Source organism: Nomia melanderi, chromosome 9, assembly GCF_051020985.1.
Source record: "Nomia melanderi isolate GNS246 chromosome 9, iyNomMela1, whole genome shotgun sequence".
Lineage (NCBI taxonomy): Eukaryota > Metazoa > Arthropoda > Insecta > Hymenoptera > Halictidae > Nomia > Nomia melanderi.
In genome coordinates this window covers 14952441-14970369 of record NC_135007.1, presented here as the reverse complement: position 1 = coordinate 14970369, position 17929 = coordinate 14952441, and the positions used below count along the sequence as shown (strand labels likewise).

At 51.8% G+C, this 17929-nt stretch overlaps 1 protein-coding gene across 3 annotated transcripts in view; it reads left to right on the top strand.

The window, feature by feature from the left end:
- ed (hemicentin protein echinoid) overlaps positions 1 to 17929 on the top strand; it is a 105911-nt gene that overhangs the window by 65449 nt on the left and 22533 nt on the right. The window contains exon 1 of one of the 3 annotated variants that reach the window (XM_076370515.1): positions 16477 to 17067. The exons of 1 other annotated variant lie outside the window; for it this stretch is intronic. Coding sequence is in view for 1 of the 2 variants with exons in the window: in XM_031973482.2 (XP_031829342.1) it covers positions 17472 to 17544 (73 nt within the window). In the remaining variant the exon portion in view is untranslated. Of the gene's footprint in view, positions 1 to 16476; positions 17545 to 17929 lie in introns of those variants that run through there. One more of the 3 variants, XM_031973482.2, reaches the window with a different exon arrangement.

Here is a 17929-nt window from a genome sequence, read left to right as displayed (position 1 = left end):
TTGAAATATTGTATCGCGGGGGATATTCCGTTTTGCTTTGTTCGCCTCGGTTTAAGACGCCTTTAGCTGATACCTACTTCGCCGGAGCTGCTCCGCGCTTGCACCACCGCGGAAATTATATTACGGATTTCAATGTAAACGCGTGTTTACGCTGGAACGTTAATACCGACGAGTGTAAAATTTCAATTCGGTGGAGTGGATGTGGAATTGAAAGGTAACGCCGTTTGAATCGAGTTCGAGAGAGTTGTTGCGACGGCGTATTGGTGTTTAACCCTTCGATGATTCTTTGGGAGATAACCTTTAGCGGATCGAGTTAAATTATTTATGAATTGCTTAATTGATAGAGGAAGAGGAAGTTACGTGCTGAACTCTCGCTGTTTGACTAATTCGATCGTTTGTTCTTAGTCTTCTGGATACAAACGTTTCATCGAAATGGCGACGTTCGTAAAGGTTTATTATCCAAATAACAGATCAGATTATTAAGATTATCAAGATTATTAAGAGTACATCTAACTTGTCATTCTATAGGAGCAGCTTTTATATTAACACTAAACTACCTAGCAGTTAAACTAACTTGAAATTCCCCTGTAGAAACTTCAAGAATCCATCCACCAAGACTTTAATCGATTTACAGTTCACTCTGCGTATTATTAAATCAAACTCTTTAACAATTTCTCACAAAAAAATCTATTACCTTTTTAATAATTCTAATAAGAAAAAGTCTGGTAGTCTTAGTGTTAAATACTCCACACTAAGAGTTCATCTATTGCGACTTTAACCCTTTGCACTCCAGAAGTTTCTCACCAGAAATATTCAATACTTTCTAATGAGACACAGACGACATTTTCTTAGATTGAATTAAGAAATCTCACATGCACTGAGGAAATCTTTCAATATTTCCTACATTGATGCATTATACAAAGTATAATATCAAATATCAAAGTTTACAGTTTCGCTGTTAAATCATTCGGTGACCTCGAGGGGCCTCTGGAGTGCAAAGGGTTGATTTACAATTCACTCTGCATATCGTTAATTAAAACTCTTTAACAATTCCTCAACAAAAACATCTACTACCTTTTTAATAATACCAACAAGAGAAAGCAGTAGTGTTATCGTTAAAAAATCCTCGCAGTTCACCGTTTTCATTTTCTTGCCAAGACTTCGACGTGTAATTCACCGTTCCGCGGGACAAGTTTGCGCGCGTCAAAGGATCCTCGGCGAAACGCTCCGCGCAAAAACAAGACGAAAAACGAGGATTTAAATCCGCCTGCAGGATTCACGGCGTTTCGTTCGCGGTACACGGAAACGTCCGCGACTCTTTCCCAGGAGCCAATTGTCCGCGGCTCCCCTCGGTTCACGGCGCGAAGGGGAAGCGCGAATTCGTTACGCTCGTAAATATCCCCGGCGCTCGTTACATACCGACAGTCCGTCAAAACAACGAACGTACAAACCGGCGAGCGCCGGGGAAACGGCGAGGCAGGAGGCGCGTTCGAGTCACGTTCGACCACTCTCGAGGAGCAGAAAAACCGTGAAGGGGACAAAAGGGAGCCTGCCTCGGAGCGGAGCGTAGGCCAACCGAGCACGCACCAGTGTACCACGTACAGCGTACAACATCGTGCATAAGTATTTACTTAGTCACTCCCACTTATTTTGCCAGAAATTAGCCCGTTCGCGCGGCGGTCCTGCATTTTGCGGGGAAAAAACCGCTTCGGCGAGAGAAACAAGGGCAGCACGGAATTAATAGAGAAAATACGGGCTGACTAGGAAAAGGAAATAATGTATTCGCGTTTGAGTCAGCAGGGGAATATAGAAAAATGCAGCATTAGTATGATAAGTTATTCTAGAAATTTCGATAGAGTCGATTAAAGTTTTTCGAAAGAATCGACTTTAATGTGTTTGACGAGTATACACGTCACCTCAAACATCTCGATGGTGCTCACTTTTTCAACGATGGATTATTTATTTTTTGAGACGAACACGTAATTCTTCGTTTCGCTTCAGTTTTTCGTTAGGATATATTTTAAGTGCATTTGGCCTGCATTTAACGAGTATACACTTCATTAGTTGATTTTATTGCACGCACAATGAGATTTTTCAAAGTAAATTCCACGCTTAACTGGTTAATGTTAAGACTACGAGACTCTTAGAGTTCTGTTGAGATTTCGGTTAATTTATAATTGTTTGCATATGGCTGAAGCTGTTTCTTTGATGATCTCTTAGGGAATCATGGAATCTTTTGAATAGTTGCAAGGAGATATCAGGAATGGGTTTTAATCGCTCTGATACTGTATCGTTTTATCGAGTGTCGCTAATTCAATACTCCAGTGTTGAAATCAGCCATTAATAATTAATCCTATTCAAACCCGCAATTAACGATAGCTAATAAAGCCGATCTACTATTCGAATCTATCGAATCTAGAATTAACGATAGAATCACCGATTCAGAACCACTGAGTCTTTAACCCTTTGCACTCGAGAATATTTTTCTCGGCAAATATTCATTATTTTCTAATGAAATATCAACTAACACAAAAAAATACCTTGCAGAACTATTTCATTTTGATGTTCCATGTGATGCATTATATAAAATTTAATATTGAATCTGAAATTTGATCATTTTGCTCGGTCAAATCAAATGGCGACGGATAGGCGGCTCTCGAGAATATTTTTCTCGACAAATATTCATTATTTTCTGACGAAATATTAATGATATTTTGTGCAACTAACACAAAGAAATACCTTGCATAAATTAAGTAACAGAACTATTTCATTGGTGTTCCATGTGATACATTATATAAAATTTAATATTGAATCTGAAATTTGATCATTTTGCTCGGTCAAATCAAATGACTGAAAGGCGGCTCTCGAGTGCAAAGTTCACCAAGATTCATCAATTTCAATCCTCCAAAGGCATTCCACGATCTTCCATAAGCGAGAGCGTTTCCTCGATTTTCCGAAGCTCGGGTTCCCCGCGTCTCGCGCGCAACTCCAACAGGTTCTACGGTATCCCGAGCTCTCGAGCTCTCGAGCGGAGGCCGCGCGAGGCGTCCGAAATACTTATGCAAGGTAGTGTACGGCACACCGGTGCCTAGCTCTCGCATACGTCGGTAGCGCAGCGCGTCGTTCCCGTGGCCGGTGCGTGTCGCGTTGCGCGTTGAAACGCACCGGGGACACGTGATACGCGCTCCTACGTTATCCCACGCTCCTTGGTCGGCCGAGAGTACATTGTTTCACGCGAGGACGAGTCTACGCTCGCGCTCCGCTGGCTCTCCGGCTGCGGGACCCGGGTGCATTGTATCGCGCGCGTCCGATGCAGCCGATGAAAGAGTGGGATCTCCTCCCGTGCACCGGGGCGTTTAGAAAAAGCAATCGCGCCGAGATAAACCGGCCGGGAGAAACGCTCGCCGAGATAAGGGTAGGGCGGCCCTAAGAAGCCGAACAACGCCGCGACCCCTTATCTCGCGAGGTCGCCTGGAAGACGACTAGGTTGTTATCTCTGCCCGTGGACTTAGTCCCTGGTGGAGGGAGATTTAGCCGATCGGCCTGACACCTCTTAATTGCTTCGATTCTTCCATTCGCCTCGTACCCTCGTTCCGCACCCTTGGCTACGATCCACCCGGAGGAATCCGCGTCCGACCCTCTTCGATAGGTCACTCGTCCAATGGAGGATTGAGCTGGATTTTCAGAGGATTTTGCAATGGTTGGCCATTGGCTGGGTGTTTCGCGAACAAGAGGGTAAATAAGATAATGGGAGGCTGGCGTGAGCTTCGCTGGTAATTCTTCGGTTGCTGATCGGTGATGTTGAGATGGATTGGGTACAAGTGGTTCGTTTTGTCGAGTTGAAATGCAGTGTTCCATAGATTGTATCGGAGTAGTTCCTTGTATTTCTATTGGAGCTAGATTAGACTCATCTCGAACTTCAACGAGCGTACGAAATCTTTTCGACTGGAACGGAGAGAAGAATGTCGAGGAGGTCTCGTCTGTTCGCATCGTGCCGCGAGCTGCTCGAATCAGCAAATCATCTCGAGGTGGATCTTAACGAGCACACTATCAAGAGACCGCTTCAACGACACGTCCGCGCGGCGAACGATTTATTCGTTATCTAATTAAATCCCGGCACAATCTTCGCTCTTTCCGCTGCAGCTTCACGGCTAATGGGGAAGACATTTAACCGGGCCAGCTTCCGTTCGTTTTCCGCGGCGTTTCACGGTGCTTCCGCTGGGCGGAATCGATCGAGCGCGCCGCTGCCGCCGCGCCGCGCCGCTCCGCGGCAATCAAAGAGAATTTCGTGGCGGTGTTTCGGTCCGGCCGCGCGCCCGTTCCCGTATCTCCCGGGTGCCGTGACGCGAACAGGGTTAAATTTAGCCTCGGATCGTCTCTTAGGAAGCGTTGAACCCAAGACCTTTCCAGCCTCTCTCTTCTCTCCTCTATCGCTCCGGCTGCTGCTGCTGCTGCTGCTCCTCTCTTCGGGCAGCCTTCCTTCTGCTCCCCGGTCGGCTGGCCGGCCGGCCGACCGGCCGTTTCACTCCTCAGCCCTCCGGCCTCCCCTGCTCGCCTACAAATATAGGCTGGCGATTCGCGCGGCGCTTCCCCTCGGTCTGCGAAGCCTCTAGGTTCGCTGTTATTACTCCGGAATAACAGAAGATACATCCGTTGGGCTACTGTTTTAACGAGCCGGCACGTGTTCGCTCTTATCGGCCGCCGGCCCTATCCAGTTTGCCTCCGCGACCGCCTCCGTTTATATTTCTTGCCCGTTCCCGTAAACGCGCGACCCGGCAGGAACGAGATTCGGCGTTAAGCCTCGTACACACGTTGAAGCGTGCGAGCGACGGGTCTCTGGCCTCTTCGCTTTTCGGTACGTTGGAGTTTGTACTGTGAGACCTTGAGCCGGGAGAGTCGACTTGATCGCTCGTGGCGGTGGCGTCGCGTGTGTTTCGGTGTATAGGTAGTTGAGTTAGGAATCAAGGGACCGGGGATCAAGGGTTCAAGGGACCGAGAGATCAAAAGACGAAGAGACCAAGGAACCAAGGAACCAAGGAACCAAAGAACCAAGGATCCAAGGAACCTAGGAACCAATGAATCAAAGAACCAAGGAACCAAGGAATCAAGGAACCAAGGAACCTAGGAACCTAGGTACCAAAGAATCAAAGAACCAAGGAACCAAGGAACCAAGGAACCAAAGAACCAAGGATCCAAGGAACCTAGGAACCAATGAATCAAAGAACCAAGGAACCAAGGAACCAAGGAATCAAGGAACCAAGGAACCTAGGAACCTAGGTACCAAAGAACCAAGGAACCAAGGAACCAAGGAACCAAGGAACCAAGGAACCAAGGAACCAAGGAACCACGGAACCAAGGAACCAAGGAACCAAGGAACCAAGGAACCAAGAAACCAAGGAATCAAGGAACCAAGGAACCAAGGAACCAAGGAACCAAAGAATCAAGCAACCAATGAACCAAGGTACCAAGGAACCAAGCAACTAAGGAACCAAGCAACCAAAGAAACAAGGAATCAAGGAACCAAGGAACTAAGGAACCAAAGAACCAAAGAACCAAAGAACCAAGCAACCAAGGAACCAAGGAACCAAGGAACCAAGGAATCTGTCATCTTGACTCGTCAGCTAGTCCTAGCTCAAAATCTAATACACATGAACAAATAGTTCACGTTGCCACATTCTCTTTCATACTCATTCCTGCAGCGGTCATCCGGAAATAGTAGCGATCCAATACAGCAAAAGTTCACTCTCACCTCCCTCGATCATCCTTCACGTCAAACGTCCGCGAGTTCATCAAGAGCTTGCCTTCGGTTGGTGCGAGCGCACCATTAGCCCGCGTCGTCGTGTCGACGGCGACGGACCTGGTTTTATGGATAAATATTGAACGTGCACGCCGACTTTTCGACCAGTCTCCCAGCGTATAACGGCCTCGCGATGGTTTTATCCCCGTCCACCGGCGTGGCAGCTTGCTTGCTTTCGCTGGATTCTAAAAACAGTCCTCGGACCTCTGCATTAACTCCCCGGGTAACCGGATGTTATCGCATCATCGCTGCTGCGGTTCTGCCCGCCAAATCGTGAATCATTTATTATCCTCCCCATTATTTCTGCCGGTGGCGCGGCGAAGACTGGTCACAGTTGCTCGATATTCGCCGGGACGTCGAGCGGAGCCGACTGCTGGGCCCGTTCGCGCCGGATACCGAATCTCGTTACGCCCGCGATTCGATATGGGGTTTCTGATTGATCTTTCGCGCGGCACCCGGCCCCGCTCGGACAAATATTAGGACGATGGTCGGAGCGCGGGAGCGTTCGGGGAGCCCGGGGTGCTTCGGGGGCGTGATTGGAACGTGCAAATCGAGGAGAAAGAAAAGAGTCGGGGGAAACAATGGGATCGATCATAAGTTCCCGTCTCGGTTCCCTGCTGTACCTTTAATCCTACTCCACTCTTAAATATCGCTCCTCGTATCACGGGAGACCGTTATTCCCGACACTCGAAACTATATCGAACAACAAAGCGATCACTTCAGTGAACCGAGTTCAGATTTAGTGGGTTCGGTCCGTATCAAAACAAACGCTTCACTAGTAACTCCCTCGGAGCAGATACTTCCTCAACCATACCGTATCTTTCTCCTTCTCCAAACAAAACCATAAACCTATCAGGCGTGAAAGGATTTCAAAACTTCGAGGAACATTATCACGTCCCCGAATCGCCTCCGCGCGGCCTACATTTCCCTCGTGTAAACTCATCGCTCGACACTCCCGATCATCCGTGGAAAAGGCTGCGACTCGCGCGAGGGCTGTCAGCCGCGATGATGCGATCCACGGGGTTAAAGTTACAACCTCTCGGCCTCCCAGCATTCCACGGGCCGGAGCCGCAGTGCCTCGCGACGACAGACTCCAGGAATGCTCTCCGCCGCGCCGCCGATAAGCGGTCTCCTCTCGTGTCGAGGGTTTTTGTCGCCGATCCGTGCGTCCCGAATGAAAGAGCCTCGTTGTTTTGTGCCCCCGGGGGCCATACGGTTTCGCTCAGGCCTCCGCGGCCGGCGTCCGCCTCCCGAACCGCTTTTTCCGCGACGGCGACGCCGAAAGGAGGCCGGACGACCGCTTTTCCCCCGCTGCGTTGCGCTGTAAGGCACTCTGCTCGCCCGTAGTTTACGTTTCAGTGTTGCAACCAATGTCAACCGGTGGACCTTTGTCCAAAGTGCGTCGTCATTACGGCAAACGCGCACAATCGGCCGCATGCTCGGGAAGAAAGTAAACGTTTCGAAGTATAAATATAAGTAAACGCAGATGCTGAGGTTCTTATAATCGGAAAATTATGTAACCAGTAGGTAAATGATGGAGGACTCAATGGCATGCTTGAAATTACAATATTAACGCTTTGCACTCGGAAGTTTTTCAGTAGAAATATTTGAACATTGATGAGATAAAGACGACACTGTTTGAAACTAATTTAACGATGATTCACAGATAAATTAAGTAACAAAGCTATTTTATTGAAATATTTCACATTGCAATACAAAGTTTAATTTAGTAAATAACTTCATAGTTTTGCTGTATCAAGTCAAATGACTGAGAGTCACCTTTCGAGTGCAAAGGGTCAACCCTTTGCGGACGGAGATTCTGTAAAATATACGAAACCCTCGGCAGATGAAACTAAATTATTAAATTGCTTAATTAATATAAAAAAAGGGAACTACGTACTGATATCTTGCTGTTCGAGTAATCAAATTATTCGTCCACGACTTTCATCTCGCCGAAATGTAGACATTCGTCCGGAAAGGGTTGTTTCGTCCAAAGTTCTTCGAAAGTTTCGAAAATTCAGTACATACAATTCGCAATAACTCCACTCTGCGCATGGAAAGCCCGCTTTTAAAATTCCTATTAAACCCAACACTCTCATTTTTCTCGAAAATGGACCATTGTCAACAAATCCATAAACATGTTGCATTCCTGAATAAGCACTCTCACACAGTTCCATTCAAAACCAGATTTTTACAACCTCTCCCAAGCAATCAATCATCTCTCCTATCCCTTTCCGATGCAAACTTATTCCTCGCAACAGGTAATCGATAAAAACCCTTAACAAATGACGTACATCCTATACCCCGCTAACAATCAACGAATAGACAGTGCTCGCAAACGAACGTCCATCGGTTGACATTGGTCGCGACGTAGAAACGCGCAGCAGCCATTTCACGGCGTACGCCGCGAGCGTAGTGCCTAACCGCGACACGCGTAGCGGTAAACGCGCGAGGCGAGTCCGAGCGTTTTCGTCGGAGGTCGGAGCTGCGCGATGGCCGGCATCGGCGACGCCTGGGAATCAGGAATTCCAAGGTCGACGAAAGGCGGGGACCGACGGTAGCCGTCGAGGGAAAGCGGCGGCGGCGGCGGCGGCGGCTGTGCAGCGGCCGAACGCGTACGCGTGGGTGCGTTTTAACGCGTCGCCTCGGCCGTGACGCGAATCTCGATGCGAGGGAGGGATGAAAAGGTTGGGAACGAGTGGTAGCCACTCTCTAATACGATCCTGCACGCTCGTTGCTTATCCTGGAACGGGCCCGGACGTCGTTCAGACGGGCGCCGCGAGTCGCGGATACGGAGATGCCACCGTGCGTGCTCCGTTCGAGGAGCTCTCGGCTGAATCTTTTATGAAACGAAGGTCTGGGTTAGACTGAATTACCTCGCTGCTCTGCGGAGCTTCTGGGACTTACTGGCGGTGATGTTTGTTTCACGCTAAATTCGCGGAGCGACTTAGTTTCACTCGTATTGGGTATTACGTGCATCGTTTGCTAGATGTTTGATTTCGATCAATGGAATGTGTAATTGTCTGTCTGTGAAGCTTTGGCTTCTGAGGCCTGAATGATCGATTATCTGTTTCTCTAAGAATCATAAACAGTGAATAGATCTAGAATTGTAGATCTAGTGTTAAGTGGAATTGCCTTGAGGATGGATCATGCATTCAATGAGGAACTTCATTGTAACGTAACCAACGCTGTTTTTCGTGATTCGTCGTCTCTCCTGGAGTTTCAGCGATCCGAGGGAAGCTGCAGTTGTCTTTAATTAGAATTCAGACGTTAACAAGCCTGAAGTCATCGATAGTATCGCGAGTCGCGTCTAACCACCGGAGAATCTCTAAAAACTGAGAAGCATTCCGCTTCTCCTCGCTTCCGTCAGCGAGAGATCAATACGAACGTCATGCCACGTCCATCTCCGAACTAATTAAGCTTATCCTGCGACGCATTCTTCTCCATCTGTAAAAACAAACGAGCGTATTATACTGACCGGTTTTCTACGCTCCGTTCAACAAATATCGCCGAGCGAACGGCCGATTTGTATTTTCTAGAACCCGGACGAACCGGCGTTTCAGAAACGAAACTTCGGCTGGTAAAAGTTAAGCTTGTTCCGTATTCGATTGAAGATAAAATGCGTACGAAGCAAATGATCCTTACTTCAGAGTCGTTACGTTCCCAGTTCTATGACAGAGAAACTTTACGAGCCGCAGACGTATTCGGGTTACAAAGGTTCGATTGTAGCAGCTTGTCCGAAAACTTGTCCCTTCGATCGATCGTTTACTCTATGATTTCTCGAACGGCTGCGCTAGTTAGAGCGACTCGCCGAGTTCCCGTGTGCCCACTTGTAAAACAGAGAAACTTCGCGAGCCGCAGACGTTAGCGAAGTTCCAGCGCGCCGTTCGCGACGCGTAGCCTCGCGATACGTCGGTCGACGGAGGTGTAGGTACGTACACACGGTAGGACCGGTTCGGAGCCGTTGCCTATTGTAGAGAAGAAACAAAGAGGAGGGTTTAGAGCGGCCGCGATTCTTCGATTCCCCGCGCTGGCTCGCTAACAGAGACCTCAAGATCCGCGCCGGACGGACGTACTCGCCGTGCTCGATTACAACGGAGGCCCGCACGACGTTTAATATCGAGCACCGGCCGCGAGTATCGATTCGGGCCGGTCAATACGTTCGAACCTGGCCTAATCATTCACTCGCGGACCGGCGTTCGGATTAATAATGAGCTCCTCGGAGCGAGGAAGAGGATCAAAGCGCCGCTGCGCGCGGTCTTCGAAAGATTACAGCAACCTGCGGAACATATCGAGCTAATAGATAAGCTTCCGCGCTCGAAACCGCATTACTTCTCCTCTTCCCCCGATGGTTTTAGCCTGGATAACCCCTTTAAGAGAGTTTAAGATGGCTCGAATTACAAGTAGGTTAAATGCAAATGATCCTCGCGATTCTTTCACGCGCCAGCAAAGGCGATCGACCAGGCTCAGCCGGCTAAAGCTGGAGCTCGTTGCCGTGACTCAGGAGCTTCGATAATTTCGCAATAATTACTCGCCGATTCAGCTGGGAGGACTAGAATTACAGAAGCTGCGAGCGATCGAATTAAAGCTAAGGTCTACCGGCGGTCTCTAAGGTCCGCAGTCTTGAACAAGCTGCGAAGGTTCAAACAATTATTTTATACCCCAGCAAGATGCAAAGATAAAGCTACCTCCCTGCATTCGATTCGGCATCTAATATTCTAACGAATTCAAACATTCCTGTAGCATCTGCCGGCGTGCCAAGTGCCTAACCCGTTGCGGCAAATAAACAACGCTCGATTTAAGCGTTCGGCATCTTTATCCCGACCCGAGGATTCCGCGTCCGAGTCGAGAGATAGAGAGAGAGAGGAGGATGAGTGGAGGGGATCGGAGAGGCGCGTTGCATCTCGAGTGCGCTCTCGAAACTTCGTGCCCTTAACGTACACCCTGTACACGAAGGCGTCCCGGCTCGTCGGAAGCAGCGTCGCCGATTAGCTCCGCGGGCGATCCGCTCGATACATCGGCGATTATCCGTCCCCAGGTCCTTATCTATCCGTCAACCTGCTAGAGTCAGCCGGGCTCCCCGGCTAATCACGGAAACCGCGCTGCTCAATATTTGCTCTGCGGTTGCGCTCGTCGCCTCGCGGGTCCGTCGCCTAGCTGGCACGCCGTAGGTAGCGACCGATCTAGCCGAGGAACAAAGGCCTGGCGCCGATAACGCACGGTACGAACGGTAACCGTTAAGAAAGTCGAACACGGCCGAGGCATTCGGCCGGTCCGAGGACTATCGCGGGGCCTGATCCGGCGGCGTTGCCGGTTCCGCGGACCGGGCCCTGACGCCACGGCGTTGCGAGATCGGCGGGCGACGTTGCCAGCCGGCCAGCCAGCCAGGCGAACAAGGCAGGGAAACGGGCAAGCGGCCAGGTACCGAGGAGAGGGCAGGTAGGAGAGAGCGGTGAAGAGAAGGTGCGCGACGGTGGGGGCAGGTGAAGAGCAAAGGGGGAGCTCGTGTTCCAGCGTAAAGCTGGGTATCCGTTTGAGAGCGAAGCTATGAGTTACTCTCGGGAACATTTATCAGCAGTAATGCATCGAGTTGGCTGCGAGTTTGAATACCCTTGGATAGTCATCCTCAAGGCGGTCCTTGTAAGAAACCCTCTCGAGGGCGACTCGCGTCGCTGTCCAATGGAGATCTAACGTAACCACTATAATAGACGTTTTCGGTGCAGCTTATTGATCATTGTCTTTAGCAACTCCTCTCAATTCTATACTCTTCGAGCTCAATGTTGTTTACGATTGATCTACGATTACTGCGAAATCTGCCGTCCGAGGTAAATCGGCAACGGATTAGGAAATTCGCTGTCGAAGGCTACCACGTCTGCGAGAGACAGGACAGCGCAGCTTATTGATCATTGTCCTTAGCAACTCTTCTCAATTCTATACTCTTCAAGCTCAATATTGTTTACGATTGATCTACGATTACTGCGAAATCTGCTGTCCAAAGTAAATCGGCAACGGACTAGGAAATTCGCTGTCGAAGACTACCACGTCTGCGAGAAACAGGACAGCGCAGCTTATTGATCATTGTCCTTAGCAACTCTTCTCAACTCTATCCTCTTCAAACTCAAAGTTGTTTACGATTGATCTACGGTTATTGCGAAATCTGCCGTCCGAGGTAAACCGGCAACGGACTAGGAAATTCGCTGTCGAAGACTACCACGTCCGCGAGAAACGGAGGACAGCGCAGGTACGGTTAGCCGGTGTTGGCCGAGCGTCGAGCGCTCAGGAAAGAGAACCTGGCGAGATTCGAGGCATCAGCAGCCAGCAGCGGCTCGGCGAGGAGCGCGAGAGAGAGGAAGCGGAATGAAGAGAGACCGTAGAGGCTCTCGGTCACCGGCACGACCGTAGGACGTAACCGCGGCGCGGGTTCGGCGGCGTTGCCGCTTCCTAGGTGATTCCCCGGCCAGGCCGTATTCGGGGCCCCGAGCACGGGCTGTTGCCTCCGCCTGGTCCCGCCGATTCTCGTTCCTCGGTTCGGGGACCATCTGCTCGCCCTCCGGGCCTTTGAATCTTTAATGGTTCGCGTGACTGGCCGCGGCGGGATGCTACGAGATGCTGTGCGCGCCCGCCGCTTTTTCTGCCGCTCTTTTAACCTTGCTCTCTCTTTTCCTCGTCGTCGCCGGTGTCTCTTCATCTCGCGCCTCGCCGCGGAATCGCTCGCATCCGACGCGATCGTCGATCTTCGCTTTCGCTGATTGCCGAGCGTGTATGCCGTATGAAACCTCCGGCGCTCGGGCGAAACGGAGCGCCGCGGAGAGGAATGTTTTTGTCCGTTGTAGGTTTAAATGGCACGCCTTCTTGGGTTTCGACACGTTTTTCGAGGAGAATCTTCGACGCGTTCGCCCGGGGATCCGAGCGTTAGCTACTAACAGTACGCTGATTTATCTGGTAATTTAGAGACGTTGGTGCAGAGGCTGAGCCGCTCGGTTGAGCATTAACGGACGGTCGACAGAGATGAGATTTTCACGTTTCGAAGACTAACGAGTCGAATACTGAAACAAGAGATCAGCACGTAGTTTTTATTATTCAATCGCTTTATAATTCAGCTTCATCTGCTGCAGGTTCGGTACGTTTCAAAGAACCTTCGCAAAGGGTTGGCGAGAACCGCGATTCTATTACAAAACGAAAGTTTCATCGCGAAACAAAGAAAAAGGGATAGGCAAAGCGAAATTGTTCGATCGAACCGCGCGGTAGGTATTCGACGTGTTCAGGAAGCCGCGAGCGCTCTTTCGATCGGCGGGCCGGAAGTCGGGGGTGGCAGTATGGCGGTGCCTTGCGGGGAACGAGCCGAATCGAGGCGCAATTATCGCGACCGCAATTATTTCGACGATTCCGGCCGGCTTATCCCCGTTTTCCGCGTGCCGCGCGCGACGGACCGACCGGGCGGACGGTTCGTTAACGGGCCGCGAACGGGAATCGTTACCGTTTAATTAAGCGCATTTTCGGATCGCGTTCCGCGGCGCGGCGCGGTGCGGCGCGGCGCGACGGCCAATCGGTCGTTTTCGATCTTTAAAATACGCGTGGATCGAAGGAACCGGAGCGGCGCGGCCGCGCGCCGGGTTTCCCCTTGGCTGCTCTCCTCTCTCGGGCCCTCTTGTCCTCGAGACCCGGCTTCGATTTCATTTCGTGCCCCCTTCCTCTATTCTCTCGCTCCTTTTCCCCTTTGTCCTCGTTCGTCTTCGACCTCTCCGCTCCTTTTCTCTGCCAGCCGTGCCCAGTTTTTCAGCGTGCGACGCGGCGCGGGGGTGGGAGCGGCGTCGATTTTCACGCGGGCCATATGTCCCGCGCACCTTTCGATCGAGGCTTGCTGCGGGAATATTTATTCCTAGGGAAATAGAGAATTCCCTCCCTTCGTGAGAGGCAGATGGCCCGTTGCCGCCGCCGCCTCTGCGGAGCAGGTAGCGGAGGGGGTGAGAGCCGGGCGGAAAGGAGCGCGCGATCACGGAGGAATGGACACCTGCTGCACCTAGGTGTCCTTCGGCCGTCGAACAACCACCGGTCGTTTCTTCCCTCGGTTCTCTCGTTCACGGTTACTACCCTCTTCGGTTCTCGGATCGCTCGTCGTTACGGTGATGGAGCTTTCGGCGTTTCTGTCTCGGATAGCGTTATCTCCTTCCCGGCGAAGAAATTGCGGCGGTCTTTACCGGCAATGATTTCTCTGTTACGATTAATTCGCCGCGATTATATAGATTACACGGAACACCGGGAGCAAAGAGGGGACGATATCGGGAATTGAAGCGTGCTCCTCCGAGAAATATATTAATGAGAGCTCGCGGGCTTCCTTTTACCTCCGTAATTAATAATTCATTCCCGCCGAACTCTCGCCGGCGGTCGTTCCGATCCGGAACTTCTTTTCACCGGAGACTTCCCAGACCAACGCCAGACCTTTGGCAACCCTGACCTCAGGAAACTTTCCGAAACGAGAATCAATCCGAAGGAACTTAATCTACCCGCCGCTACTGCACGAAACCCGATTCCCTCTTCCGAATTCTTAAACAATCCTTACCGCCGACTCGAATGGACCTCAGAACACGATAACGTACTATCGAATTTTACGATATCCAATCAACGGACGCTCGCCCCTCTGACAAACCATTAACCCTTTAACCCGAACGTCGACTGCAATTCAGCTCGACCGGTATCAATTGACGAAATTCGATATTCGGCATCAAACCCCGTAATACAATTACACGTCCAATACGAAAATAAAATGGCTCCGTCCCCCGGTACGCGCCACTTCCCTCTGGCACAATGAAAAACGTAATCAACGCTTGTACCGAAAAGAACTGCGGGCGTATATAACGAGGAAACTTTCGACTGCAAAGGATTAAATTGTCATTTCATCGTAATTAACGATCCGCCGGCGGTATCTCCTCAATGGGAGAGACCAACCCCCGAGGAAACACGGTGTTCTGCGGTCGCTGGAAAAATTGCCGGGGGTCGGCGGCTCGGGATGCTCGGTGAAAAAGCTCGGCAACCGCGACAGACGGCCGCACGAAGGTTCGGCAGTCCCATGGGCCTAGCCCGCGGCGGCAAGAACCACCTGCCGCAGAGGTCGGTGGGGGCAAGCTGTTCTCGCGCGTCCTACCTCTCTTCTAACCACCCCCCTCCCGCCCCTCGCCCATCTTGCGCTTCTACCCTCTTCCTTGGTTCCCGTCTTCATCATATCCTACCGTTTCCCTTCGGCCCTTTCTCTCTCTCTTCCCTCGCGCGTCCTTCTTCCTCTCACTCTCTCTCCGTCTTTCTGTCGGCTTCCCTCTCTCCGGCTCTCGGCCGAACGTGTTCTGCGTTCGTCTTCCGTCCCGGCTATGCCACCTTCGCTACCATCACCGCCATCACACCGCCGTACCTCACGGCTTCGGTCCGACGACCGTGGATCACGCCGACCGGTTGTATACAGGGTGTCCGGAAGAGAGGAAGACGCGAGGACGTGTCCCGTGTGCTCGGGGCAAACGAATGTTGCGCTCGTTCGAGCTCCGGTGAACGTACTGGCTTCAGGGGTAGACGTCGGGACGTCGAACGGAACTTGTTACTTTGTTGTTATTTCGTTCTTCGGTCCGTTGTTTGTAGTCTGATTGTTCGAATGACGTTAAAGGCGTGGGCTCCGTTTGATCGGTTGCGTGGTAAGGGGCATTTATCGGGGAAAACAGCGCGGCGTTGCCGTTCGGCGATTAGTTAGTTCGTTTCTGGGACACGTACAGCCGAGGAAAGTATCAGGGTCGTAGAGCAGAGCTCTAAACGCTCGAAAATGTGTCGTTTCACCTCGCGGCAGCGAAATTGGACCCGTTCGAGAGGGGGAAACGACCTCTCGCAGCCTGTCAAAGCTGTTCAGGCAAGGTAAAAAGCCCGGTGTACGTGGTTCGTGTGTTTTCTATTTCCACCGAGCGATAATAAAACTTCCACGAGGCCGGCCAACGCGGATATAATGTTTTAATTGCCCCGCCATTCCATTTTATCCGCGGAGGCGCGTTTCTCGATCCGCGGCGATCGACGATCGGATGGGTCTGCGGCTGATAGCGACGCCTTGTCGCTGGCCTGCAGCTCTCGAGCCTGTCCGAAACTTCAACCTTTCCCTCCGAGCGTTTTTAACCTACCAAAAAACTTGATCCGCCATGAAAATCCACGGTCCGCTTGTCGCACTTCGCTCGGTCGTCCAGAAAAATGGTTCCGTACTTTCACTCTTATACCTCTGGTTTTCCTGTCTCTTTATCAAACCTGGAACGAACGTTGAAACGTCGACGTCCGATCCAGTCGTCAGCCAAACTCGTGAATTCGAGGAGCAACGCGAAACGGACTTCCTCCGATTCCATCTCGCTAATCGCAGTGGAACCTACATCGAAAAACCCTATCGAGATGAACGAAGCGAGCGCGACACATTGCGCATTAATAATATCACGCAACACGTCGCCGCTGTTCCTCGCATAACACGAGGCCGGTTCGTTCGGTGAACGGGCGTTAAATACCCTAACCCTAACCGAGCCGTGCATTTCCAACACCCTGTATAAGCGATACGCCGCGCTACGAGCACCGAAAGAGTGGGGAGCGCGTTGCAACGAGAAGGGGGAGAGCAGCCGGTGGGGGGTAGGAGCAATGCTACGCGACCCCAAGCTCAGTCGTCGCGCGACCCTCGTGAAGTGTGTTTGTGTCGGGACATTCCTCGTTCTACGTCTCGATCCGTTACGTTTTACAAAGTGCTCCGGACGAGATCGCATATTCCAGTTGCCTCCGCCGCCGTTTCGAACTCTGCGAACATTTCGATCGCTTCCTCGATCTAGAACCGCGCGACTATCGCCCGCCGGAGGATCCAGGAACGGTTGCTCGCACGCGTGTGTTGAAACGGTCGTTGCTCGAAAAAGCGTGTCCAGTTGCGTACCGTCGCGGCTCGCTTAAAGGAGGAAGAGGTGTGCAGCAGGTCGCGCGTCGAGACGAAGCGCACAGTGTGCCGCTGGTGTACGCGCGCCGCTTGCAACGTGGCGTTTTGAAATCGCGCGCAAAAGGCGGTGCGCGAAGCGGCGCGCGCGCGGCCCCCGCGATCCGGCGCCGATGGGAATCGGCGCGCGAGGCCCGCGGTTCTCAGTGCACGCGCGTCCCCGTTGAGCAACCGCCGCGCCGCCGTCGATCGTCCTCGGCGATCCATCGACGAATCAACGGAAGATAATGGGATATCCGTTCCAGCGGGCGGATCGCGATGTCGGCGTAGCCGGACGGTCGTCCAGGTAGAATCGGCGGGTACCCCGACCTGCTCGTGAGCCGGATCAGGAAACCCATGAGGTTGCCCGAAGAGTCGGCGAGTGTTGTTCGCGGCGAACACGGGAAGAGGTCCTTCGCGAGTGACAGTGCTGGTTGCTTCGGTCCAACCGTCGTCGAACGATGATGCGCCGCGCGACGGTGACGTCGACGGTCCCGCGCGAGTAGCGATCGACCGACCGATCGATCTCGCGACCTGACGGATATACACGCGTCACCGGCCTCGCGCGACGTCGCACGTACTCGGTGAAAGTCGCCAGCGCGTACGCCGCTCCGTGGAATCGCACCTGAACGCGGACGGACACGACCGGCGGCGGACAACGACGGGTCTCGCCGTCGTCCCGACGACGCACCGGTAACGATCCACGATCGAATGGATAGGATACGGATAAACCGACCGCCGGGGACGGCGATCGTCGCCGTTTTATTGCTGATCCTCAGTCCCGGTGAGTATTCTCCCTTCGACGGGGACACGCGCGCCTACTACTATGCCCTCGATCGGGTTCTCAGCCGCTCGCTTCCGCCGCGCGGCTCGCCTTCGCGCTGGCCTCGCGGTTTCGTGTTCCGCGAACTCGAGAACGACTGGATCCTCGCATTCCGCGACGCTTCTCGGAACTGCGTGGCTTTTCAAGGTGAATTCCCGGAGATCTCGATGAGTCCTGGGACTCGTTCCAGGTTGGAATCGATACTTCGCGATTGGGCAGAATATAATGATACCTAACGTAGACAATCGTTCACTTGCACTTTGGTATCGTGTCCCATGGATTTGCTTCGTTGCGGGGTGTTTGGGAATTGTTGGTTGTAGGAAATGAATATTTATGAACGCTCTGA